Below are 27,758 nucleotides of genomic sequence, written 5' to 3' on the forward strand. Positions count from 1 at the left end.
CTTCAACTTACAATGTTAGACAAAGAGGTAGCATTCCACAATGCATAAACACGAGCAAGTGCAGCTCTTCTAGGCCCTTGACTGAAAAGAGCATTAAGACCAGCAGGAAAGGTGGAAAGCAAGGATAAAGGAAGAATAAGCAAAACAGCAAGGAAAGCCCCAAGAGAAATCCAATAGAATTGAAGTAATGTAAGGAGAGTGACAGCGAGATCTCCTAAGAGCATGACACAGATCAGAAGCTGCAGGGTATCCTGGAACACATTGACATCCAAATATTCAGTTAATTAATTAAAATCTACTCAATGAAATGAATTTAGGAACCATATGTAATACCTTCTGATTACCTGAAGACCAACAGGTCTTGTGTTGTGCAAAAAAAGAGAAAATGGGAAGAGAAAGTCCCTTCTATAATCCAAGGATTTCAAGGTTACTTCATTTATAATCCCTCCATTCATTCCTCCAGTTATCCTCTTACGGGACAATGCCTGGCTGAAGTATGACTGATTCTGTTGCAACTGCTTAATGATCTTATCTGTGACCATGGCACTTTTCCTGATATTTAAATCAATAAATAATAAGAGCATCGATTAACAAACATAAATTAAATAACAGTAAAAAACATATTCGAAGGGAAAATAAAATAACTTCTTTTAACTTTTAAGTAACTACTATTGAAATTAGACATAGTCACATGCATCAATGGCATAAACAAAGGTAAGTTTTCCATCAAAAGTATGGTCCATCTTCAAGAAATGTGACAAGTTCCATCCTTCAAATTCTTTTACAGTTCAAGACACTCCACATGCTGGAGAGAATATTTGTCAAACTCCCTATAGTTTTCATCCACCATGAGCTACACAAAGTGGCATGAAGGAAGAGCAACCAAACACCTTTTCCCCCTTACTGAACCCTCATAACTGCCACCCAAAACACTCCAAGCAGGCACATACCAGTTCACTCCAAGAAACCCAAAAATGTGGGGATGACCTCCAGGAGTCAAACGATTTAAATTAGAATGCTGTGCTTGAATGCATGCAAAATGAAGAAAAATGGGGGTGGGGAACCAAACTTTAGATGTCCCTTTGCACCAAATAGTGGAAGTGAGATGCTGGTCTGACCTTGAGCAGGCCTTTGTAATGAGACTTTATAGAGAATTTCCCCCGACTGTTAAAACACCAAATCCACCTATCACCCCTGCTGATATTTGGTCTGCAAAAACTGCAATTAAATTTGATGGATGAACCAACAAATCCATTTCCCAGTCATTCAGATTTCTTCTCAAAGAAGGCTGGCAAAATAACATCAGGCCCGGATAGATGCAAAAATTGGCTGACCAGCACATCTTTCACTGAATGCGATGTTGAAGAGAAAAGGCAAAGACAATAGCCCAACATCTTATCCATCCAAAATCTTATCTTCTTTCCATTCCCAACTAATATTATTATATTACCCTTCTTGAAGGTTACCATATGTCTCATTATAACTGTCAACAATCCCATTACATGACAACTAGTTACTTGCCTCTTGCCCCAGAATTACACATGCCATGGTTTTTAGGAATTAACTCCCCTAGTCCTTGAAGTTCACAGGCAAGTCTCCACAGCCAATTACCAAGCATTGCTGAATTCATATCGCCACAGTTTTTCACTTTGAGCTTCCCGATCTCTTTGGTTTAGAAACCTTCTCCATTCCAGAAGAAAGAAGTGGTGTAGCCTAGGAGGCTATCACGGCAGGGCCAATTTTGGTAGAATATTATCCAGATCTAAAATAAAATACCTGCGATGGTGATGAAAATGAATGATGGAGGTGATGAGGATGATGGTGATGATGATAGTTGAAGATGAAGATAGATAGGTGGCAGTACCTTGTGTGTAATCTAAGAGTAATAGAGAAGGTCCTAGGAGATTAAATCGATTCCTAAGAACCTAGCTTTCATACCATGTCAATAACAATGAATGAACAAAGAAGAAAAGAGAGGAGAAGAGAAGAAGAGAGAAGAAGATAGACTGCAATCCTTGGGAAAAACAACCAAAATTAGTTGAACTCCCCCCTTACCACCAAATATATTAGATTAGGTAAAGCAAAACACAAAATAACATAAACACTCCAAAATACCCGTGACTAAAACTCTTATCTCAAGTTACTGTTCACGGTTACTGTTAACGTGAACAGTACCCAAAGCACATTAACAATAACCATTAACCCCTATGAAAGCTTATATAAAAAACAACATACAAGATGATGCAGGAATTGTATAAACCATAACTAGCTATTTACTTTAAGCAAAATGATATGCAATCTCTCGAAAAAGGTACCTTGGATGTTCAAAATTATTTGTTTCCACTGGATCAGAATGCTGGATGCTGTGAAGAGAATAATCACCAGTTGATACCAAGATACCCAGCTGGTAATAACCAGAGGCTGTGGCCTGAAACCAACCCAGCTCTATTCTCACTCCATGAAACTCAAGTTGAGGGTTTGCATGACTATTTATCCACTTAATAACTGGAATAAGCGCATAACGTATGGACCCTTGCCTCACTGTCCTTAATTGAGCATTCAAACCAGCAACCAATCGATTCCAGATTGTTGGAGGAACATGCTGGAAATAAAACGACATTTTTCTTCACATAAGTCATGAAGTTAATTGGCGACTCTAGTATCTATTAAATGAAGCAAAAACTGAAAGATTCTAACACCTGGCCAAGAAGATTAGTCAGCAACGTATCACTGTGAAGATTGTAAGGCGACATATAACTTCCATCACCACCAAATATGATGCACATGGGGAATCTCTGCTGTATAGTGGAGGCTACATCTAACCGCTTCTCATCTCCACCAAGGAAGAAATCAATGTATGCAACCATCAAATCTAGTGTTGCTCCTACCTGAAATCAAAAGTACTCCAATGAGACACATAATAAATATGAAAAAATTGTAATAGTTTCTTATATACCATGAAGATCTAAGGAAGGATTCACACAAGGATGGCAGGGACAGTTTGAAGCCCCAATAAACGCATCATACATGAAGGGAGAAAAGGTGAGTCACAAAATCCACCAGTCAGAATGCTTCTTAATGAAAGATGGTGTATGGACAAGAAAGAGCATCTTTTTGATATATGAGGTTTCATATGTAATTTTATGTAAACAAGTTTGCTACAGTTGAGAACAGGTTTTATGAGATAGAAAGTGTAGGATATTTGAAGAAATTTTTGTTGCTAAAATTTTGAATGATATCTGAAGGACCAAACATGTTAAAAAAGAACATGGCGTATATGCTAGAATTTATCTGATTCTCAATTTTGGGGCTGTGACTTCTCATTATTTAATCAGCATCATTAGCCTTCTGATTAATCTGTACAAATTCTCTTGTCACAAAAGCATCATAAGCCAAACCTTCATCCCTTTGTAAAGAGCTCGTGATCTGCAAGAGCGCAGACATGAATGATCATATTCTGATTTCACATATTCCTGAAGGCGATGAATCTTATTCCTTCGGCGCCACTGTTTCCAAGACCATGCACAGGGATAAGCAAGCACTGAAAGTATGCTGTGCACTGACCCTTCCCACCATTCATATGCAGCAACAGAATTGATATCATCAATGAATCTGGTGAAAGCATCTTCATACCTGCAGATGGAATTTGTATGCATATTAAAAATAAGTTTGTTGAACTGATAAATGGAGGTAGCAGGAAACTACAAGAATATTATCCCCCCAAAAAAGTATGTTGCAAGAATATTTTATAACATTACAGGATTTTTAGGCCATGCACTTTGTGTAAGTGCTTATCAAGGGACTTTACTTACTGAAACATCATGGACTCAATCAACCTAACTTGAAAGGTTTAATGACAGGACTATTTCATTATTTGTAAGCCAAGAAAGTTCACTGTGAGGATCAGGATACAACTCAATTTGAAAAGGACTAAAGGTTTCCCATCAACCGTCTTTTGAACAACGTGTGCCCCACTGCCTGTACACATTAAAAGACCTGTGACCTTTGTAGTACTAAGGTAGGTAGCTTCATAAATCCTCAGAGAAGATATATTCAATAATGAAATAGTCCTATCATTAAACCTTAGTAGTACCAGGTAATTTTGAGTTGATTGCTTACACAATTTTAATAATTGCATCAGGTGGAGAGTAGGGAAGATGCCATGGTTCTCTAAAGGTATTGGGACCCATAAAATACAATCTGTGCACATGGCTTTGAGTTTCTTCTGCTCTGCTGCTTCCTCTAACCTATATTTAAGCCAAAATCACAAAGAATGTCATATACTCTTATACTATCAAGAAGCTATTATATCTAGTGAATATACAAGCCTGACGGCAAAGAGGTTTTATTGCTACTTGAAATGTAAGGGGGAAAGAAAAAAAGGTACCTCTGCAAGTGACAGGAGATGTGGGAAATGGTGATGATGACTGCGATGTTCAATAGAACCAGCAGTACGATACGAATAATCTGATCCAACCAACTTTATTCTCAAAGTGCTTAACAAAAGAGCTAGCAGTACCAAAATGAATGACAGAATAGGTGCAAAAAACCATGGCCCTCCAAATGTATAGATTAGCTCTTCAAGAGGTGTATAGCAGTTTGGCATCCTATATTTGTCAGATATACATTTATATGGACAACGAGGTTTGGTAACTCCTCCTGCAGTGAATAGTTAGCACACACATGAGATAAAAACCAGAGAGAGAGAGAGAGAGAGAGAGAGAAGAAGAAATTCAATATAGAGGCCATAGAAAATACCTCGTACATATATAAACTCTGCACGATGGGGGAGATACTCAAGCGGGCAAGAAGCACAAAGAAATGCCTCAGACCCATAAACATCTTTGTAAGTGCCAACAGGACACTCCTGAAAATAAATTATATATTTCGGACCATGAACAAAATTAAGCAGGAGAGAGTCCTCACAAGAATATCTAAAAAGCCAAAAAAAATAAAAATGGTAGGGGACATACATTGCAGAATGTACCATAAAGGCCTTCAGGACACTTTTTTCCTGTAACTGTGCCCTCTCCTCCTTGCTGACCACGTCTGTCCCCAGGTCCACCACTGTAAGGGGTAAAGCAATTAAAAGGAAAGAAGAATGTAGTTAAATTCAAAATCAAGCGGAAAATATCTTTACATTAGAAACTGAGATGTTAAATTTTTGTTGAAATAAAATGAAAAGGCAAGACTGAATTGCCAGCTTATTTATTCATGTATTTATAAGCAATAGTATGAATGCAGTACATCAAATAGAAGAGCAGTCCTCCAAAAGAAAGGCTAGAGAATCACTGGAATGAACCCCACAGACATCACAAAACGATAAGCTTTGAGCTCAAATACCAAACCTCATCAGATACACAGGAAAATTCGCAACCCTATCCCAAAGATACTTTTGAGTGTTTGACTTCTCAGGGAAAGGGATCTGAAAATCATTAGGCAATTCACCAAGATTTATTTTCTGCCCAAAAGCACCAGTTGCTAATTCTTTTTTGGATAGATAACAAGAGAAATTAATGATATGAGTGTTCCTATTATGTTAATGCTACTGCAGGGCGTATTTTGTGTATATCGGTATGGTTTTAATGGTCTGGAGTTATGCTTGTAATTTCCTCACTAGTTATATTATATCGTTCTAGTTTTAATAGTCTGGGGTCAACTGGGTTTACTCCCATCTTCTCAAAAATGATTCCATCTGGACTGTTCCCGTTCACTCCGATTCTTCTTGGGTCTGGTGTAAGATTCTCCTCCTCCGCCCTCTTGCCCTTAGAGCCATCTCCTCAGCTATTGTAGATGGATCAACCACCTCCCTTTGGCTTGATCCCTAGCACCCCTAGGGGTTCTCTATAATGTCTTTGGAGCCAAATCGATTTATTCCTCCGGCATTCCCAAATCTGCCCCCCTCTCCTCCATCATATCTCTTGGCTCTTGGTCTCCCCCCACCCTCCATATCCCTATCCTCTCACAAATCTGGCCATCCCTCCCCCCCAGCTCTTGCGGACAAGGCTATTTGGCTCCCCTCCCCAACAACCTTTTTAGCTTTAGATCGGCTTGGTATTTTGTTCATAACCCTAGCCCCTCTGTCCCTTGGGACAAACTAGTCTGGTTCAAAGGCCTCATCCCTCGCCATAGCTTCAAGGTTTGGAGAACCCTTAACGTTTGCCTCCCAACCGAAGCCTTCCTCCTTCACCGCAATATCCCTGTCTCCCCGTCTTGCATATTCTGTTGGAATGGTTCTGAGGACATTGCCCACCTTTTCTTTGCCTGCCCCTTTACATTCACCATCTGGAAAAAAGCCCTCTCACCCATTTGGCCCCGCAGCAGGAGACATTTGCCTTCTGATAGAGAATGGCTTTGGATGGACATGACCTTCCAAGGCTGCACTCTCTGTGACAGTGTTGGAAAGCCTGTGTTTGGCTCCACCGTTATCACATTTGGATGGAGAGGAATCTGAGGAGATGGACTTCCAACTCTCATTCCTTCGACTTGATTTGGAAAGCCATCTCTTTTGATGTTTCCTCCAAGCTCAGCTCTATCCCTCATAGATCCATTATTGACACCCCAAGGAACAGGCATATTTTTGTTTCCTGGGGTTTAGACAGCTCTCTTTTGCAGCCTCCTCCCTCTTTTAGGATGGGCTGAAGTTTGTGTTTCTGTTTCTCCCCCCCCCCCCCCCGTTTTTATTCTTTCCCCTTCTCCTTTGTATATCCCCCCCCCTCTTTCTCCCCCCTACCCCCTCCTGGGGTTTGGTAATGCATTCACCAAAAAAAAAAATGCAGCATAGTGGTCACGGTTTGGCATTCTGACCAAACCGTGAGAGTCTCAGGTTTAAAGTATCAATATCGGGTATCGTATCGGTCGGGTGATTTTAAGAGACGTATCGTATCGTATCATTTCGGAGATACGTATCAAACAGTACAAATACGCATAGAAATGGTCAAGATACACATGGAAATACACTTTTGGAGCAAAAAACAATATAAATAAGCAATATATAATAAGTGTCATGCATAAAACCTAAAATGGTGAATAATGTATAACCAAACAAGTGCATTAAATTGAAATTGTTATAAAAGATGAAGTTTCTCACATGTTGTAATCGTCTATAGCCCTGAAGAGTATTGGATGATGCAAAGGATGATGTTGTAGCACTCCTTGATTCGTTTTTTAGTTTAAAAGTGTGAGAAACCAAGATTAAATGCAAGATTTTAGACTCTTGGTTGAGAGTTTCCTTCATTTTTTTCGTTAGATTAGGAATTGTATAGAGTCTGTGAGTGAAAATGGCTTTTTATGGAATGTATCGATGGTATCCGTACGTATCGGTATGTATTGTTGCGTATCGGTATGTATCGAGCCGTATCGGCCGATAAGTATCGATGTATTAAACCATCCACTGAACCCTTTACTGGACATATCGATGGTATCGATACATATCGGTCGTATCATATCGTATCGGCCCATATCGGTCGATACATTTCGATACACTTCGAGATAGTTCATTTAAAAAAAAAAAAAGAGACATATCGGTATGTATCGTATCGGTATCGACCGATACCAATACGTATCGGTCTATATCGTATCGTATCGGTCGATACTTTAAACCATGCGTGAGACTGTTCTCTTCTCAAGATTTGCGGCTCTCCTCTCTTCTCTTCTTGTGCTAACATTTGTTTTCAGTGTTTGGTATTGCTTCATGGTACCAGAGCAAGTTTAATCAGTGTTTGCCATCTTCTTTTTCTTTGCTCTAAGAAAATCTACTTAGGGTTTTCTCTTGTGGTGTGCAGCTACCTATTTTTGCAAGTTTCGATTATGAACAAGGTTCCAAGGTTCGGTTTCAAGCCTAGTTTCGACCAGGCTTGAAACCTGTACATTTTTTTTTGCAAGTTTCAATGGTTGGTTCTAAGGGCCAAATAGCCAAATTAGGTCCTAAAACTACTAGAACATCCTATTTAAGGCCCTCTAAACATATGGAACCCTTAGACTTTCAAAAATCACACCCAAAATGGTAGTTTTGACTTCAGACCCTAGGTTGGTAATTTTTTCTTTTTGGATTAATAAAAATCATATTGCAAAGAAAAAAGGAGAAAATATACAAGTCCTATGGCCAAAAGAAAAGAAAAGAATAGAAGAAAAAGGGGGGGGGGGGAGCTAGCCAACTAAGAGGGATGGGCCGTCTGCAATAAAGAGGGGGCCAGACACCAGGAGATAACAATGAGCCTGTTCCTTGGGGAGTCCCTTACAAGAAGGTGGGGGAGAGAAGCAATCTTGGAAGACGTCACAGGAGATGGCATTCCAAATCTTATCCAAGGAGCCAGAGTTGGAAGTCCATCTTCTAAGATTACGTTCCATCCAAATGTGAGAGATGGAGGCACAAAAAGCTAGCTTGCCGATTGAGTCACAAATGGAGTTTCCACCAAAAGTCATATCGATTCAAATCCACTCTCTAAAGGGGGAGGGCTCTTCTTTTACCCAGCAGCTACTAAGAGCTCTCTCTCAAATGGTAGCAGTGAATGGGCAAGAGAAGAACAAGTGGTCTGCATCTTCATAACCATTCCAACAGAGGCAGGAAGAGGGGGTGACCTGAAGCTGCTGCCGGATGAGAAAAGCCTGAGTGGGGAGGCAGTAGGAGAGGGCTCTCCACATGGTGAAGCTGTGACGGGGGATGTGGCCTTTGAATCGGACGATCTTGTGCCAAGGGGAAACAAGGCCTTTGAGTCTAATCAAATCCCAAGCTGACTAGAAGCTGAATAGACTTGTAGCAGAGGGGAGCCAAAGAACCACATCATCTCTACCACGGTGCCCAGAGGAATGGGGGGAGGGAGCTCCATAAGTCAGCTAGGGAGGGGGGAGACCAAGAACCCTGAGAAATGATGGAGCCTACCACTCAAAGGCCAGAGGAGTAAATGAGCCTGGAACGCACTACTGCAGAGAGGACACCAAAGGGGTGCCACTTGTCATGCCGGGGGGAGGTAGAAAGACCATCATCAATCCTGGAGGACTTGGCATCAATAGCAAGGTGTCTAACCTTCAGGATCTTGCGCCAAACCCAGGAAGCATCAAAGTAACCAGCAACAAACCAAAGACTATCTCTACGAAGGGGCCCTGCATAAACCTAAGAAATCCAGATGTTGTTCTTCTTTGTGACTAGTTTCCAAATGAGCTTTAAGGTGCCAACAAGGTTAGAATCCTTGATTCTTCTCAGCCCAGCCCCCCTTCAGATTTGGGAAGGCAAATAGAGGACCATCTGATGGGGTGAAGGAATCTGGTTGAATCAGTTACTTTCCAAAGGAAGGCGCACATGATGGACTTTGCTGCTCTGATTATGGCCTTGGGAAGGCCAAACACACCATAACAATATATGTAGAAGGACTGCAACACTGATCTTGTGAGCTTAAGGCGACCTGCATAAGAGAGGAGCTTTGCTTTCCACAGCCGAAGCCTTTGATGCATAAAGTCTAAAATAGGGGTGCTGTGATGGGTGGACAATCTGGCTGCAATAAGGGGGAGGCCAAGGTATTTAACAGAGAGGGAACCAAGGGAAAAGCCGGTGAGAAGGGTAAGTTGGGTTTTGGAGGATTCGGGAACCCCTGCAAGGAAGATGTGGGACTTAAGGAGGTTGATGTGCAGACCAGAGAGCACTTGGAAAAGATGCAGGGAGGACATAATAAATTCAATGGACTAGGTGTTGGCCTTAAAGAAGATCATAAGGTTGTCAGCAAAAGCAAGGTGGGTGAGGATGGTGGCCTTACACTTGGGGATGGGAGAAATGAGGTGTTAGTCAGTTTTGGATTGGATACTGCGGGAGAGATTCGAGGGCCAAGCAAAAGTGGAAGCGGGAAAGGGGGTAGCCTTGGCGAATACCAATTGAGGAGGAGAAGTATCCAGCAAGGCTACCATTGACAAGCACAAAGAAGCGAGGGGAGGAGATGCAAGAGTGTATCTAGTTGATAAAGATAGGAGGGAAGGACATTTTGAGGAGAGTTTGTGAGATGAAGTCCCATCAAATGGAGTCGAAAGGTTTATGGATGTTAATTTTCAAGAGGGCGGCAAGGGAATGAGATTTGCGGTCGAACCCTCGAACAATCTCTTGGCAGAGAATGATGTTATCTGCCATGCTGCGGTCAGCAACGAAGGCAGATTGGTTAGAGCCAACGAGGGAGTTGACAACAAGCTGGAGGCGGTTTGCAAGGATTTTGGCAACAAATTTATAGAGGAGATTGTAGAGGGAGATGGGGCGGAAATCAACCATGGCAGAGGCTCCTTTTTTAGGGATGAGGCAAAGGAAGGTGCAATTGGTACCTTGGATTTAGGTGGGGGAATGGAAGAAGCTACGGATGGCATGGGTGAGGTCAGCACTAATGATATCCCAGCAGTAAAGGAAAAATCCTATGCTGAAACCATCAGGACCGAGGGCTTTTCTGGATCTATGGAAGTGGATAGCTGCATGGATCTCGGCATCAGAAGGGATGGCTTGGAGGGGACCAAGGAGGTGGGGGGTGAACTTGTTGAGGAGCTCATCAGGGAAGTATGTTCTAGACCTACTCTCAGAGACTGGTTTGTTAGGATGTCATCCTTGTGACACTCCTTCGGAAGCTACTACTCGTCTACAAGAGAAGGATGGTGATCTGGTTGATAAGGGTCGACATCAACAGTTGGTGGGAAGATTGATTTATCTCTCCCACACCAAACCGGAAATTGCATTTGCAATAAGTTTGGTCAGTCAGTTCATGCATGATCCCTACTCCACTCATATGGCTACTGATATTCTTCGTATTCTCCATTACTTTAAGTCAACTCCAGGAAAAGGGATTTTCCTGTCTCTGCATGATCATCTTTGTATTGAGGCTTACACTGATGCAGACTGTAGGAGGTAATCTTGTCACGTGGCGTAGTAAAAAACAAAATGTTGTGGCAAGATCAAGTGCTGAAGCAGAATTCTGTGCTATGGCCCAGGGCATTTGTGAGTTATTGTGGCTTCAGAGTTTACTCCAAGATCTTAGTGGTTCTGTTCATCGTCCAATGATGTTGTACTGTGACAACAAAGCAGCAATCAGCATTGCCCACAATCCAGTGTAGCATGACCGTACCAAGCATGTGGAGATTGACAGACATTTCATCAAGGAGAAGTTAGAGAGTGGGCAGATTTGTATACCTTTTGTGAAGTCCAATGATCAATTTGTTGATGTCTTCACTAAAGGGCCAAGTAGGAAGTTGTTTCATCCTAGTTTAGTCAAGTTGGGCATGTGCAATATCTATGCACCAACTTGAGAGGGAGTATTGAGTTATGTCACCCGATAAGGGTATTTTGGGTATTTTCTCTGTTTTTTCCCCATAGCTAGTATAGTCGGCTATGTGGGGATTTACTTGTAATTCTACCACTCTCATTGAAAGTTATAAATAAAGGTGCTTAGTGATCAAAATGATAATTCAAGCCATTCACTAAATTCTGTTTTGTTAACAGGTATTTTAGGGACTAGTCTTTCGTCTAGTTGCTTTATATTGTATTTTCTCCTTTTTTACCATTTTTACCTTTTACCTCCCAACGGAGGTGTATGTAATTTCTTTCTCAATGATTAATATAGGTGCGGTGGAGAATCTCTCCAACACAACACATTACCACCGAACTCTTTCCTTCTCTATTCTCTTGTCTTCTTCTTCTTCTTCTCCTTCTCTCTTCCTCCTTCAACTTCTTCTCCTTCCCTTACTTGCATTTACTACCTAAAATCCAACTATGTCTCAGTAAGTACAATAGAAATCCAGTTGTGTTTAGTTTCTCTAGTTGTTCAAGATATTAAGGTAGGGTAAGAAGCCACAAGGAAAAGGGTTTCAACTGTGTAATTTTTCCATTTTGTTCTGGGTGTGGGGGATTTTCTGTGGTTTTGGCATGTGGAGAGGTTCGCATGGTTTATTAGTTGAGTGCCATACTTAAATGTATTTTATCTGCATGTTTGGATGCCACGGATAATGTCAAAGTTGTCTTTTCTCACTCACTCACCATGGGAACCTCTTCTTTGGGAGGGGGTGGTGTGGGGAATAAATGAGCTTTTTTTGTGTTTTTTTTTTTCTTTTTTGGCCGCGGGGGAGGGGGGGGATTGCAGCTAGGCTTGTCTTAAACCCATCAGCTCTATTTCTGGATTGGAACTGGTTGGCGCAGATCCAATCTCTGGCCCCAAACCAAGGGATGGAAAAAAATTGGGATAAACAAAAGTCCAGGTCAGACAACATGCCATTTTTGGTGTTATACGTCCAAACAAGACCTGTTCTAACCCAGATTTTGATGATGACATATGTCCATGTTTGGCCAAATTTTAGTGTTAACTGTCTGTTCAATCTACCTATTTAAAATGTCTGTTGCACAAAGTATAACATTTGATTAACATGCTTTCTTCAAGGTATGAACTCAAACATAATGGTCATACTCTGTTGTGGTTACATGATTTTGGGATTAGGTCAATTTCAGGTTTGCACAATATTCGTGAGAGAGAGAGAGGGGTCATTTTCATGTTGATCCCATCAACCTGAAAACAATTCCATCATCCTGTAAGCATTTTATCAGAATTGTTTTTCCAACCATGTTTTAGGCCTTAGGGTCATGTCCAATAGAGTCATTTTGTACTCTAAGCAAAACACTGAACCAATTAAACAAGTTACCATGTCATACCTTGAAAATTCCTATTAATTATCACATCTTAATTTAAGATGCAGACAAACTGGGTTCAACATGTCTGAATTGTCAAACCTGAACCTGAACTGGATTTGAATTCAGACAACATTATTGTCCGGATCCCCATTTAATCAAGTCAGGCAAAATTAGTGGGATGGGTCAGTCAACATTGTTCCACCCCTACTTGAACCTGATCCCTAGTACAAGATGGATGAAAAATAAAATGATCCAAATACATCATTTCCAACACAAGTAACAAATATATAAAAGCCATAACAATAGCATATGGCTTATACAAAGGGGCTTGCACTAGCGTCTAAGCTGACTAAATGAAAAACTAATTCCAAGAATGTGAAAAAAGATAAAGAAATACTCTAGATTAAAATTTTCAATTGAACCTTGGCTTGAGAACAATCAAAGATGTCAATCATGCTGGTATTATTAAGCTGATTTGGAAGCTAGTGGCTAAGAAGAAGAGTGTTTGGATCGACTGGATCCTACTCTCGCCCCCTGCACAAAGACTCCATTTGGACAGCTCCTTCTCTATCTGATGCTTCCTGGGTCTGGAGGAAAATCCTGAAGCTCAGAACTCTTGCTTATGGGATTATCAAATCTTCTACTAGATTCTGGCTCGACAACTGGCACCCACAAGGAGTTCTTCTCTCAATAGGAGATAGAACTATCTATAGTTCTGCCTACAGCAGGCTAGACATGGTTTCAGATATTATTTAGCAGGATAGTTGGCCTCCCCCCTCCCCCCTTTTGACCGCTATCTGGAGTGCCCTGCCGAGCATCCAGAAGACCAATTGGGAATGGTGATATTGTCTCCTGGTCTACTTGCTCTTCACGTCTCTTCAATACCAAGTCAGCTTGGGACCATAGTTCTTCAGTCTCTTCAATACCAAGTCAGCTTGGGACCATAGTTCAAAATCTCGCGACAATTTCGGAAATTTCGAGCTGCTCGAAACGAAATGCTACTTTGAATCGAAAAAATACAATATCTCAAGCGAAACTCTCGAAATTTCGTGATATCTCGAGATTTTGGAGCGCGAGATTTCGAATTTTTTGTCAAACCCCTTTATATAAAAGACCACATTTCGTCAGTCTCGGTCGAAACGAGACTTCAAAACAGCTCTGGTTTTTTGGTTTTTGCTTGGTTTTTTCTCATTTCTTCTCCATTCTTCCACTTCCCATTTGAATCCTTGCCGCATCTACGCCGGAACCACTTGGAGAACACAAGATTCAAACTTCTTAGCACATCTGTGAAGCCTTTCCACTATTCCAGGTAAAACCATATTCTCAAAATTGGTTTTTTTTTAGGGAAATGCATGATCAATATGTTTGTTTGTGATGAAATAAATATATGTTAGACACCGGAAGCCGATCTACAACTTCACGGTGTCGAAAACACCATTTTGGGCAACTATTTTTCCAAAACACCATTTTGGGTGACTATTTTTGCAATTTGAACATTTAAATGTGTTTATATAGCCTAAAATAGGGTTTCCATGAAGTTTCAGGCCTTAACTTGGCCTAAAACCCACCGAAATGACCTACCGAAACATACCAGATAAATACAATATTTCGGTCAGCCCGAAATACCGAAACGAAACGAGTTCTCGAACAATGCTTGGGACCTCATCAAGGCCCATAGTAGGATTAAGGTCTAGCGCAATTTGGTCTGGTTCAACAGCCACATTCCCTGCCACAGCTTCACTGTCTGGAGGGTTTACCCGCTGCTTCCCTACGCAGTCGTTTCTCATCCGCCGACAGATTCCAGTCTCTCCCCAATGCCGCCTATGTTGGAATGCCTCTGATGTGGATCACCTATTTCTTGGCTGCCCCTTCTCTTCTGCACTTTCCAAATGTTGACTTAGAAGAAGAAGAATTATGCCCTTCAAAAGAGAATGGATCTGGGTTGACATGTCCTTTGCAGGGAAATCCTGTTGTTACATGGTGGGGAAATTAGCTTCTGGAGCTGCTTTCTCCCATATCTGGTTTGAGCGTAACCTCAGAAGGTAGACCTCTAAGGCTAGATCCTTTCAGCAGATTGGAACACCACCATCTTTGAAGTCAAATCAAAGATTTCGGGATCTCCAGACTGTTGTATTGACTACCCTAGAAATAGGCTTATTGTTAATTCCTAGAGCCTCTCCTTTTCTATTCTCCAAACTCAGGCCTCCCGCCCACCCCTTTGTAAAGGCTGAGTTTTGCTTTTTGTATATTCGTTGTTTTCTTCTTTGGTAATGAATTTTTATTCAACAAAAAAAAAATCAATTGAAATGGTGAACAGCATAAAGGTTGAACCATCTTTCACGTTGGCATTGCAACTATGCCAATTTTGATGAAGTATGTTATTTATTTTTGTGAAACATAAGAAGCATGCATGAATACCCATCAATCAAGTAGTTTTCACATGTCTAATAATAACATTGGGCATACCTACTGTCAATGGTGCCATTAATAGTTGCAATGGGAACATATTCATCTCCAATGGCTATCTGAGACCAATCAAAATGAATTCTTCCACCACCGCCACCGCCGCCACCAACTGGGCCACCATTTCCCCCAGCAACAGATATGGTAGAATTTTCTCTAATTGTAAGTGCTTGAATGAACAGAAGAATCGACCCACCAGAACCACCACCAAGCCCACCGAACAAAGTTCCATTATGATTTTTTGTTTCTTTACCATAGCTTTGGCCCTCAGCCCTAAGAGATCCATAAACATCAAGCTTTAAAAGCGGCCACTGAATAGAACCCATCACTGGTAAAAAAGGAAAAAGAATCAGCAGACAAAATTAAGATGCCATCATCATATCCATCAAACAATAAATACATAGAAACTCATCTATCCCCAACTATGTCCAGAAAATTGGACAGTCCAAGTAATGTAATTGTTTGCCCAGAGTGAAAAACAAAAAATGTAAGAAACAACTGTACGATACTACACTGGAGTTTTTTAGTAGAAGACGCAAACAGATCATTACCAAAAAAGCCATAGCCAACGTAAATGCCTTACCTATCATTCCTCCTCCAGCAACATGTCCATATGAATTATTTAGACCCTCTGTTCCACTTCCCAGTTCACAAGGAAGATCAGCACTACCATAGTCTTTACCCCCTTCACATTGCCCCCCATCATAAAATCCTGAGCCCCCTCTTCCCCCATGTCCAGCACCGCCTCCAGCTCCATTTGAATAAATCCCTTTGCCAGGACCTTCTTTGCAGCCTGAAGAGAGGTTCAACAAGTAAGAAGGTCATAAATTCAGAAATAATATAAAAAACAATACAATCTGATAGCTACAATGGTTCGTTCCTGTATGGGAGTAATGCCAAACAAGAAAAGAAAAAAAGCAAGAGAGAAACTAACATAAATGAGAAAGAGCTCACTGGAGTGAAAATGGGATATTTCATTTCAACAAACGGAAGATTGGAATGCTCTGGATCACCTAATTCTGATGCGCTTATCATGCCAGTTGTGTTGATAGTGACAGTTCTTGCCCTGTGGATTTGAAGAATACTTCCCTTGACAAGGCCATTAATCGTAAGGTCCTCAACACGACAGATCTGCCAAAAATTTATCTCAATAGCAATAAGGTTGTATAGTGAATATATTGAGCTCAAAGTAGGTAGTAAACATGTATTTGAATGAGAAGTTTGAGGCCCAAACTACATATAAGCATTTTTTGTTGATCAATCCAACATGTAATGCCACAACTTCAGATTCAGATATTTCAGGTTTTCAACTGTACAACAGAAAATAACAGTTTCCCAGTAACAGTTTAGACCATGATATCAACATTTCTTCAATGAAGTCAATACACACTACTAATAACTAAAGTAATCAAAATGAGGAGAACAAGAACAATGAAGCTAATTAAATGTTATGTGCTATACTGTTCTCTGAAGAAGCTGCCTTTGATATCCTTGGTCTGTAGCATGAATAGGTTAGGACATTGCACTGTGGTAGCCTCTACCAACAATTGGATTACAATAAGGACCTCTGATTTGAATTCCTATCTGAACATAATTCTTTTGTTTTAATTTTTGAATATATATAACACAGCTATTGGATATGGAACTATTTTTTATGAATATTCTCTAAAATTTCAGAACTTTAATGATTTACATTTTAAAAGAGGAAGCATAAAATGAAAAACCTAACCTCGGAAATATATAATGGAAAACCAAACCTAATTTGCCTTTTCTCTTCCCTAAAGTCTCTCTTCCATGCACCTCTTACTCATTAATTTATTCTTCTTAATCACTCCTAAATATGGACACTATTCTCCTCTCCCCACTACATAAATCTCTACAATATCCACCTCCTCACCCAACCATATCACCCTTTAAATATTTTATACCAAAGTGAAATTACTAAAAATAATTTAAAATTGCTGTAATATGGGTTCAAGGGTATTTTTGTCATAGGGGTATTTCAGTCCTTGTACCTATTCTAGAATATTCTTAAACTCATTATAAATAAAGCAGGGCTGTGATCATAATGTCACAAGCCATTCTCTCATTCTCAACATGGTATCAAAGCTAGGATCTACATCCGGATCCTAACCCTAATGCCAACCATCACGAAACCCTAGAACTCTTCCTTCCATTCTTCTTCTTCTAGCACCACCACCACCTCTCGGCCTCTCTCTTTCTCACCCTTGATGGTGATTTTCTTTCCCACCGAGCGCCTTTTTTGTTCCTTTATAATGCCTTGAGGATCTCAGGCCTTATTTCAGAGATCAGCTTTTCTGCTGTTTGTTCCACCGATGCCACAAACTTCAAGAAACGGGACGACAAGCTCTGAATGTGTGATTTTTTTGCTGGCCTCAACATTGAGTTTCATTAGATTCGGGCCAATGTTCAAGTCCTGATCCCTCTCCAACACTGGAGTAGGCAAATTCCATGGTTCAATCTGAAATAGTCATTGTACTGCGATGTTGCAACCTGTCTCCCAGGATCGATCAATACTTTTTTCTGGTTTGGGATCTTCATCTAGTGGAGGTCTATCACGTTCCATTGATCGCCCTAATTCTAACAAGGAACCGGTGAAATGTGGTCACTGTGGGAAAGAGCGTCAAACCAAGGAATATTGTTGGAAGCTTCATGGTCGTCCTGCTAATGGCTGTGGTCATTGTCGTGGCCGTGGTTCGGAACCAGCTCATGCAAATCAAACTGAGACATCTGATGCTGCTCCCACAGGGGCGTCCCTATCTCAGGAGGAGCTGCTGACACTCTGTTGTCTAATGACCAAGTTCGAGACCTCTCCTCCACCCTCTGTTGTCTCCCTACCAAGGTTTAAAATCTTGTTTCGTTTTGGTGTTTTGGTCTGGCTGAAATTTCCGAGATACCAAAATTTCTTCGAAATATGGTATTTTTTCTATGAGTTTTGCTTGGCCATTTGTGGAGGTAAAATGCCAAAATGACCAAAATAACCAAAATTTCCGAAACAAGATGACCGAAATTTTTGAAATATTGCATTTATTCAATTCGAACTTGTGTTTCGTTTCGACTCGACCAAAATACTCGAAATATTTGAGATTTCAACCGAGACAAAACGAGTTTTGAACTATGCTCCCTACCAGTGACCTCTGATTCGAATTTTGCTCAGTCCGGTATTTCTGTCGGTGGCCATTGTGCCTCCATTGAATCCATTCTTTGGATCAGGGGCTATCGACCATATGATTGGATCTTCAAATAAATTATCGACTCAGGGGCTACCAACTATATTATTTCAATTCATTCTGATGTGTGGGGCCTTGCCCGGTGTGTTTCAATGTTTGGCTATCAGTGGTTTGTAACTTTTCTTACTTGGAGTCTTGGACTATTTTGTTACATCAGAAGAGTGAGGTTTTCGCTGCTTTCAGTTTTTTCATCAAATGGTTCAAACTCAATATGATGCCAGGATCAGAATTTTTCGCACTAATAATGGCAGGGAATATGTGGATGGTTTGTTCCAATTATACCAGGCTGAGTATGGCTTTATTCATCAAACGAGCTGTGTTGATACTCTAGCTTAAAATGGTGTGGCTAAACAAAAGAATCAACATCTGTTGGAGTTGGCTCGGACCCTCATGTTTAAGATGCACATGCCTGCACAATATTGGAGTGAGGCTGTACTTGTTAGAAGTCATGTAATAGGGGTAGTTTAGGAACTAGTTCTATTACTAGTTGCCTTATTATGTAATTCTGTTTTTCTTCTTTATTTCCCTTATACCTCCCTAGGGAGGTGGATGTAATTCTCTATTAGTTATGATTGAATGAATATATGGTGTATGGAGAAGCCTCTCCAACACTATCGATTACAACCAAAATATTCTCTCCTGTCTTCTCTTTTCTCTTGCTATCTTCTTCCTCCTCCAACTTCTTCCTTCTCTCTTCTTATCTCCTAACCCTAGAATCTAACTTGGTATCAGAGCTCAGATTCAAGGTTTGAGAATCATGTTCAGTCCCTGTTTTCATTCTTTCTCTTCTCTTTGAAATCCTTTGTCTAAGGATTCCAAAAAGGATTTTTGTGTACAGCTTTGCTTCAAGAGTATGGAATAGGCTTATGCTAGCCTCTTTTGATGATTGAAGGATAAACCTGAGCTGTTTTGAAGCTCTCTTGAAGGTTTGGACCTCATACAGCTGCTGCTACCATTTCCGCCAAGTTCAGGTTCAAGTTGCAGCTGCTGCTGCTCTCGGATTACTTTTGTGCCTTGGTCTGGCCTATTTGCATCGCCCAAGGACACTTATGAGAGTGGCTATCATCTCCCTTGCTGATTGAAGAAGCCATATGAGCAGACTTCTTTTTTGTGTGGGATCCTCTGTTCTGCCCAGGTAAACCCGAGAGTGTTTACCCTTTTTTTCTTGCTTTGAGCTGCAGTTTGATGCTCTTGGTTGAGGGATGTGTATGCACAGCCTTTTTTGAGGCCTTTTTACTTGTTTGAAGTTGTTACTACTCCTTGCAAACCTTTGTGAGGCCTCCTTTTTAGGGACTGCCTGCTGGCCTGATGTTTTAATGCTCTAGAAGTGCTTGATTTAAGTCCTCTCAGAATTTTGCTGCTAGGATTGCTTCGGCAGTGTGCTATCCTAGGCTGCTTATTGGACTTCTTGCTTGTTTGGGTTGAGTGTGTACTCCCCCCTTGCCTTTTGTGATCTTGTTTATTGTTAGTATCCATCATGAATGATTCGAATACATCTGTGCTTGGTACTGCTAATTAACAGCCTCCCACTGTTGTCCCTCAGTTGGCTTATGAGAGTACTCATCAACAGATTTCTTTTGTTAAGCTTGATGGTACTAATTACCTAGATTGGTTACATTCTGTGAGACTTTCCCTTAGGAGTAAGGGAAAACTTGGATATATAACAGGTGCTATCAAGGCTCCCACAGCTGGTTCACCTGCCTTTGATAAATGGGAGACTGAAAATTCTACAGTTATGACCTGGTTGATCTTCTCCATGAAGCCCGAGATTGGGAGAAGGTTTATAAGGAAGGAAACAGCCAAAGCTATATGGGATAGTGTCTCTGTGGCCTTTGACAGAGTAGGTGACACTGCCAAGGTCTATCAACTTCATCAAAGAATCCACTCATTGAAACAGGGTGACAGGACTATTTCTGAGTACTACAGTGCGTTGCTTAGTCTTGTGGAAGAGTATGATCACTACAAGGACCTTCATTTGACCAACCCAGAGGATGAGGCCAAAGTGAATCCGACTCTTGAAAAGGAGCGTGTCTTCTCTTTACTTGGTGGTCTGAACTCTGACTATGAGCCAGTTAGACTCCAACTGTTAGGCCGGTCTCCCCTTCACTCTCTTAGTGAAGTCTGTAGTTACTTACAGAGTGAAGAGACCAGGCGGCTTACTATGGCACCACCACCAGCATCATCTGAGAGGTCAGCTCTCAATTCCAGTTCTGTTCGAGACACCCGTGGAGCTAGTAGAGGCCCAAGGCCTAATCATGAGGAAGCCAGTACTGTGGAGACAGTTGGTGCCAATGGAGTTGGGCGAGACAGATTTAAATGTGATCATTGTGGACGCACTGGACACACCAAGGATAGGTGTTGGTCTCTCCATGGTCGTCCTCCTAGTATGTGTGGTCATGGTGGCCGTAGAGGGGGAGCTCGAGCTCATTCCGCAGCAGCGACTGATGCTGATGCCCCACAGAATGACTCCACCTTCATGGATGCAGTGGTTCGTAGGGTTGTGTCACAGTTGAGCACATCTTCTACATCTAGTATGGCTGGATCCTCATCATCCTCAGCTTTGCAGGTCTCCACCTCAGCTTCTACTGCCGCCCAGTCTTGGGTCATTGACTCGGGTGCCATGGACCACATGACTGGTACGTCTCATTATTATGATTCCAATACCATTTGCTCTGGTAAGGATAAGGTTAGGGAGGCAGATAGCTCCCTTTCCTCCATATCTGGTAAGGGTAATATCCCTGTGACATCATCTATTTCCCTCTCTTCTGTTCTTCATGTCCCTAACCTTACACTGAATCTTTTATCTGTGAGTCATCTGACTAAATCTCTCAACTGTTGTGTCACATTTTTTCCTTCTCACTGCCTTTTTCAGGATTTGGTGATGAAGAGGATTATTGGTAGTGGACGTGAGGAGCAAGGCCTCTACTTTTTTGATCCGTTTTTGCCCACAACTCATTCCTATGTGTGTGGTCGAAATGATAGTAGTTCTGTGGATTCTGTTATGTTATGGCATCGCTGTCTTGGCCATCCATCTTTTGTAGTAATGAGGAAACAATTGCCTCACTTATTTTCATCTATTGCCTCTTCTCATGTTTTTCAATGTGAACCATGTATGTTTGCCAAACATTGTCGGTCTTCATATCCTTATCATGGTAATAGAACTGTTGCTCCTTTTCATATTGTGCATACTGATGTTTGGGGTCCTTCCCCTACTACTTCTTTATTTGGCTTTCGTTACTTTGTGTCCTTTGTTGATGATTGTTCCCATGCCACATGGACTGTACTTTTGAAGCATAAGAGTGATGTTTGTGATGCCTTTCAGAATTTTTACCAAATGATCCTTACTCAATTTGAGACCCGCATCAAAATTGTGCGATCTGATAAAGGGGGAGAGTACATGTTTGGTGGCCTTCAAACCTTCTTTACTACTCATGGCAATATCCATCAGCTAGCTTGTGTTGACATGCCCCAACAGAATGGGGTTGCTGAGAGGAAAAATCGCCATCTACTGGAGGTCACCCGTAGCCTATTGTTTGGCATGCATGTCCCCAAGACCTTCTGGTCCGCAGCTCTTCTCACTGCCTCCTTTCTCATCAATCATATGCCTACCAAGCTTCTTAATTTCAAATCTCCTTTGGACATCTTATCTCCCAAGGCCTCTGCTTTTTCTCTTCCACCTAGAGTCTTTGGCTGTGTTTGTTATGTGCATGTTAACAAATCTGCTCGCACTAAACTTGACCCCAAAGCTCTAAAGTGTCTCTTCCTTGGGTACTCTTCTACTACCAAGGGGTACAAGTGTTATCATCCTTCTTCTCGCCGATGTATCATTTCCAAGGATGTTACCTTCCTTGAGTCTATCCCTTTCTTTGTCCCTTCTCAGCATCCTCTTTAGGGGGAGAATTGTGGGAGTGAACAGGCTACTGATGATTTCTTTCTTTCTCCTCTACCTACATCCCCTTTTATGCTTGACATTGGGAAACACAGGACTGTAGATGTGGTTGAGGTTGATGATCAACCAGGGGGAAATACAGATTTGGTTGTTGAAAGTGGTTCTAGTAAAGAGAAGGTAGAGAAGGATTACCACCTTACATACAAAAAAGGTGAAAGCTTGCATAATACAAGAAAGATGATCTACCAAGAGTCCTCTTCAGATCCAGATCCACATCCTGAGATTCATCCTCCTCAATCAGGTGACATTTCTTCTCCTCCATCTGATTTGGACCTTCTTATTGCTATTAGGAAAGGGAAAAGAACTTGTACTAATCCTATATCCCAGTTTGTTTCCTATGATGCAATTTCTCCTACAGGCCTTGCCTTTATTACTGCTCTCTCTACTGCTTCCATTCCCAAGAATGTCATTGATGCTATGTCTGACCCAAAGTGGAGACAAGCCATGTCTGAGGAGATGATGGCACTTAAGAAGAATGGTACTTGGCAACTTGTTGACCTCCCCAAGGGACGTGTCCCAGTTGGATGCAGATGGGTCTATACAATCAAGTATAAATCTGATGGCAGTATTGAGAGATACAAAGCAAGGTTGGTGGCCAAGGGGTACAGTCAAGTCTATGGAATTGACTACCAGGAGACATTTTCCCTTATGGCTAAAGCATAACTCGATAAGAGTTCTTTTATCCTTGGCTGCCAATAAAGATTGGCCTTTATATCAGTTGGATGTGAAGAATGCCTTCCTTCATGGTGATTTGGAAGAGGAAGTATACATGCACACTCCACTAGGCTTCAAGATGCCTTCAGCTGAAGGGAAAGTGTGCCTCCTTAAGAAAGCCCTATATGATCTCAAACAGTCACCAAAGGCATGGTTTAAGCGCTTCCGACAGGCTATTCTGAAGAATGGATACTCCCAGAGCCAAGCTGATTATACTCTTTTTACCAAGCGGAGTAATGGTACTCTCACAGCCCTCATTGTCTATGTTGAGGATATCGTGGTCACAGAAGATGATACAGCTGAGATAGGTAGATTGAAGAGCTACTTGGCACAGCAATTTGAGATCAAAGATCTGGGTCCCTTGAAGTACTTCTTAGGAATAGAAGTATCAGAGGACCAAGAAAGGAATCAACATATATCGAGAAGGTTTATTCTTGACTGTTGTGAGACAGGGATGTTAGGCTGCAAACCAAGAACTCTCCTATTGAGCGAGAATCACAAACTAGGAGAGGGACTGTGGTCCCTCTCTTGTTGATGCGGGAAAGTATCAAAGGCTAGTGGGGAAGCTTATCTATCTCTCCATGACTCGGCCAAATATCTCTTATGCAATGGGAGTTGTCAGCCAATTCATGCATACTCCCAAGAGTGGCCATTTAGATGTTGTGTATCGCATTCTGAGGTATTTGAAGTCCTCTCTAGGGAAAGGACTATTGTATGCAAGGCACAACCATATGAGAGTGGAAGGTTTCACAGATGCCGATTGGGCTGGTTCCATTACAAACAGGAGATCTACCTCTGGCTATTGTACATTTGTGGGAGGTAACTTAGCCACATGGAGGAGTAAGAAACAGCATGTTGTGGCCAGATCTAGTGCCGAGGCAGAATTTAGAGCTATGGCACATGGAGTGTGTGAGCTCATCTGGCTGAAAAAGACTGGTTCAAGAACTGGGATTTGACACTGAAGGACCCATGAGACTGTACTGTGACAACAAGGCTGCCATCAGTATCACTCACAACCCCGTTCAACATGACTGGACGAAGCACATTGAGGTTGATAGGCATTTCATTAAGGAGAAGATAGACTCTGGCTGTATTTGTACTCCTTTTGTGAAGACTGGTAATCAGCTGGCAAATATCTTCACTAAAGCTCTTGGCTCTCCTCAGTTTAGCTCTTTCCTAAGCAAGCTGGGAATGCATGATATATATTCTCCAGCTTGAGGGGGAGTGTTAGAAGTCATGTAATAGGGGTAGTTTAGGAACTAGTTCTATTACTAGTTGCCTTATTATGTAATTCTGTTTTTCTTCTTTATTTCCCTTATACCTCCCTAGGGAGGTGGATGTAATTCTCTATTAGTTATGATTGAATGAATATATGGTGTATGGAGAAGCCTCTCCAACACTATCGATTACAACCAAAATATTCTCTCTTCTCTTCTCTTTTCTCTTGCTATCTTCTTCCTCCTCCAACTTCTTCCTTCTCTCTTCTTATCTCCTAACCCTAGAATCTAACTGTACTCACGGCTGCATATCTCATTAATCAAATGCCTTCCCGTGTTCTGGAGTCTTGTTGTCCTTTAGAGATGCTACTCGGCTCCTCCTCCTTTGTTGTTCCTCCCAAGGTCTTTAGATGTGTGTGTTTTGCCTGTAATCACCACCAACATGGAAAATAAGATCCCCGTGGTCTCAGGTGTATTTTTCTTGCCTATTTGGCAACGCAAAAAAGGATACAAGTGCTATCATTCTCCATCTCGCCGCATGTTTGTTCCCATCGATGTGGTGTTCCATGAGACTGAGGCATATTTTTCCCCTTCCGCACCTCTTCAGGTGGTCACAGGAAGATGTGCTTCTGGTTGCTCCAATGGAAAGTCCCTTGCCCCTTGAGGAGGGCAATTCTATTCAGGAGGACACGGTCACTGTGCCTGCCCAGGGGGAGCCCCATGGTTTCTGCTCAGGGGCAGCCCATGGTTTCTTCTCAGGAGGAGCCCAATCCATTGAAGGTTTTTGTTCGTTCTCGTTCTCAACATCAACAGAAGCAAGTTGATGCTACCACTACCACTGAATTGAGCCAATCATTACCTCCTGATCCAAGTTCTCCTACTTCGTCTCTGTCTGGTGAGTCTTCTTTTCCTAGCACTCCTACTAAAGATCCTAACATTGACTTGCCTATTGCTATTTGCAAACCCCGTAGGACTTGCACCCAACACCCCATTTCTAATGTTGTCTCATATGATTCTCTTTAATCTTCGTTTCGTACCTTTGTTTCTTCCTTGTCTTCTATTTCTATTCTTAAGCATTGGCAGGAAGCTTTAGCTGATTCACAATGGAAGGCTGCTATGGTTGAAGAGATGAGGGCACTTGGGAAGAATGACACATGGGTCTTGGTACCTCTTCCTCCAAGGAAGTAATCTGGGTTTTCGCTGTTAAACAGAAGATGGATGGAACGGTGGACAAATACAAAGCAAGGCTGGTTGCCAAAGGTTTTACTCAAACATAGGGCATCGACTAGACGACTACCAGGAAACATTTGCTCCGGTTGCACAAATGAACACTCGTTCGTGTGATTCTCTCTTGTACAGTCAACTTAGGTTGGGAGCTACAACAGCTTGATGTGAAAAATACATTTCTCCATGGGGAACTTGAAGAGGAGGTATATACGGATGTCCCTCTCGGTTTCTCAAGTCAAAAACCCCAAGGCAATGTTTGCAAATTGAAACAAACTATGTATGGACTGAAGCAATCTCCTAGAGCATGGTTTGGTCGCCTTCATAATTCAATGGTGTCTGTTGGCTAGAAACAGAGTATTGTTGATCACACTCTGTTCATCAAGAAGTCAAGTGAGCTCACTACGGTCCTCATCGTATATGTTGATGACATTATGGTTACAGGAAGTGATGTTGCAGAAATTGCTCGTCTGAAGACCTTTTTAGGGACACAGTTTGAGATTAAAGACCTGGGGAAGTTGTAGTACTTTCTCGGGATTGAGGTTGCTCGGTCAGCTCAAGGCATCTTCCTTTCTCAACATGAAGTATACGCTTGACCTCTTATCTGACACAGGGATGCTGGGTTGCAAACCAACTGACACTCCGCTAGAGACAGACCACAAAATCTGACTTGTAGCCAATCCAAAGGGCCCCTTCTCTCTCCAACTGTCAAAATTGGCAGCTTATCCCTCCAAATGGGTCAAATCAAGGTCTAAGATACATATATTTATGAACGTATGCGTATATGGATGCATGAAATTATGAAGGTAATTATGTACATAAGAACATATTAACATGAATAAGTACTAAGAAAAAGAAAATCTCTTACTTGGAGGGAAAAGGACAATGTACTATTCACATGGCAATCTTCTGGAGGACTCAACAAATCGATAGGGCATGTCTGACTCTCACAGCGGGATTTAGTTGCCCTAATGAAAACAAATTTTAAATAATTAAGGAATAGAAAGGTGCTTATACATTATAGGTCAATATGTCCAATCTGCAATAGCCAATCTGAACTAACAGTGCATACTTACAAACTTCTACCAGCTTCATCATCAAGTGGAGCCTGAAGCAAGGCACCTTGACCAACCTATCAAATATATATGTACATATATATAGAGAGAGAGAGTTATGCCCAATCAAATGGAAGAGAAATAAACATACCTAATAAATCAGACATTATTGTGCAAATAAGGCCATAACAGAATAGGCCTTCTTATGTAAATATAAAAGAAATAAGTTCAGGGATAAAAGCACTGCAAATACCTTGTTAAAGAAAAATCATATACAAATAAAACTGTAAATTCAAATAAATTATGACCAGCTCCCCAAGTAACATTACAATATTAGAAGGAAGATCATAACTCTTGGCTTGATCAAAAGGTCTGAACTCTTGATTGGCCCAAATTCCAGATTCAGACCTGCTAAAATTGGAAAGATGTGTGGGGGCAACATAAATCTAAAATTATTATTTATCATAAACTCTGTCAGGACTCTCTTGCCCAAAGGACTAGAATTGTTCTAGTTCCTCCCAATCCAAAAACCAAAGGAAGGATTTACCTGGCTTACAAAATGAATCATAAAAACCTCCAAATAACAGCACCCAGAAACTCCGCTCCACCCCCTAACCTTGGGAGAGGAGCCAGTATTTTCATGGCCAGATGCCATTTATACTTTTCAGTCTGCTAAACTCTAACCTTAATCATTCATGAAATTCTTTAGGAGATGGTACTTCTAAGGCTATCTTTGGTATAGATTTTATTTTTTATTTTTGTCTATTTAACAAAAATCATTAATGAAAACCATTTTTGATCAAAAACTAAAAATCGTTCAGTAAACATTAGACATAATGGAATATAAAAATGAAAAATGGTTTGGTATGGTCATGTGTAGAATAGTTTTTTGAAGAAATGGTGCATGAAGATATTCCCTCTCCACCCATCTTCCTTGTTGGAAAAGGGAAAGGGATGAGAAGAAGCGCAAATTAATGGGAAAGACACCCAGGTGCGAATTGAAAAGGGATTTCAGATCTCGCGATCTATGCTGAGGAGAAAAAAATTGCTGGTGATCCCAGGTGCGAAGCTGGCCTCTTCACCTCCACCGCGGCAGGAAGGATCGCAAGAGATCTAGAAACCATGCTTGCAAAAGAAGCCGACAATTCACCGGCTTGAGGAGCAGGGTCTGGTGGCCGGCCCTCCCTAACCTGGGGAGCAGCAGCCAAGATGGCCGAATAGGGCTTCTGTCGACAGCTCGAATTA

General features: G+C 41.4%; 1 protein-coding gene across 4 annotated transcripts in view; it reads right to left on the minus strand.

Moving 5' to 3' along the window:
- LOC122664679 overlaps positions 1–27,758 on the minus strand; it is a 67,712-nt gene that overhangs the window by 11,792 nt on the left and 28,162 nt on the right. For 3 of the 4 annotated variants that reach the window (XM_043860635.1, XM_043860628.1, XM_043860618.1), the window contains 14 exons: positions 26,535–26,590; positions 26,327–26,426; positions 16,117–16,234; positions 15,687–15,896; positions 15,107–15,431; positions 4,974–5,067; positions 4,759–4,867; positions 4,388–4,659; positions 4,120–4,247; positions 3,399–3,633; positions 2,700–2,888; positions 2,316–2,602; positions 345–552; positions 12–251 (listed from right to left, as the gene is read on the minus strand). In XM_043860635.1, the coding sequence (XP_043716570.1) occupies positions 12–251; positions 345–552; positions 2,316–2,602; positions 2,700–2,888; positions 3,399–3,633; positions 4,120–4,247; positions 4,388–4,659; positions 4,759–4,867; positions 4,974–5,067; positions 15,107–15,431; positions 15,687–15,896; positions 16,117–16,234; positions 26,327–26,426; positions 26,535–26,590 (2,571 nt within the window). Of the gene's footprint in view, positions 1–11; positions 252–344; positions 553–2,315; positions 2,603–2,699; positions 2,889–3,398; positions 3,634–4,119; positions 4,248–4,387; positions 4,660–4,758; positions 4,868–4,973; positions 5,068–15,106; positions 15,432–15,686; positions 15,897–16,116; positions 16,235–26,326; positions 26,427–26,534; positions 26,591–27,758 lie in introns of those variants that run through there. The other variant, XR_006333370.1, reaches the window with a different exon arrangement.

Source organism: Telopea speciosissima, chromosome 1 (assembly GCF_018873765.1).
Source record: "Telopea speciosissima isolate NSW1024214 ecotype Mountain lineage chromosome 1, Tspe_v1, whole genome shotgun sequence".
Classification (NCBI taxonomy): domain Eukaryota; kingdom Viridiplantae; phylum Streptophyta; class Magnoliopsida; order Proteales; family Proteaceae; genus Telopea; species Telopea speciosissima.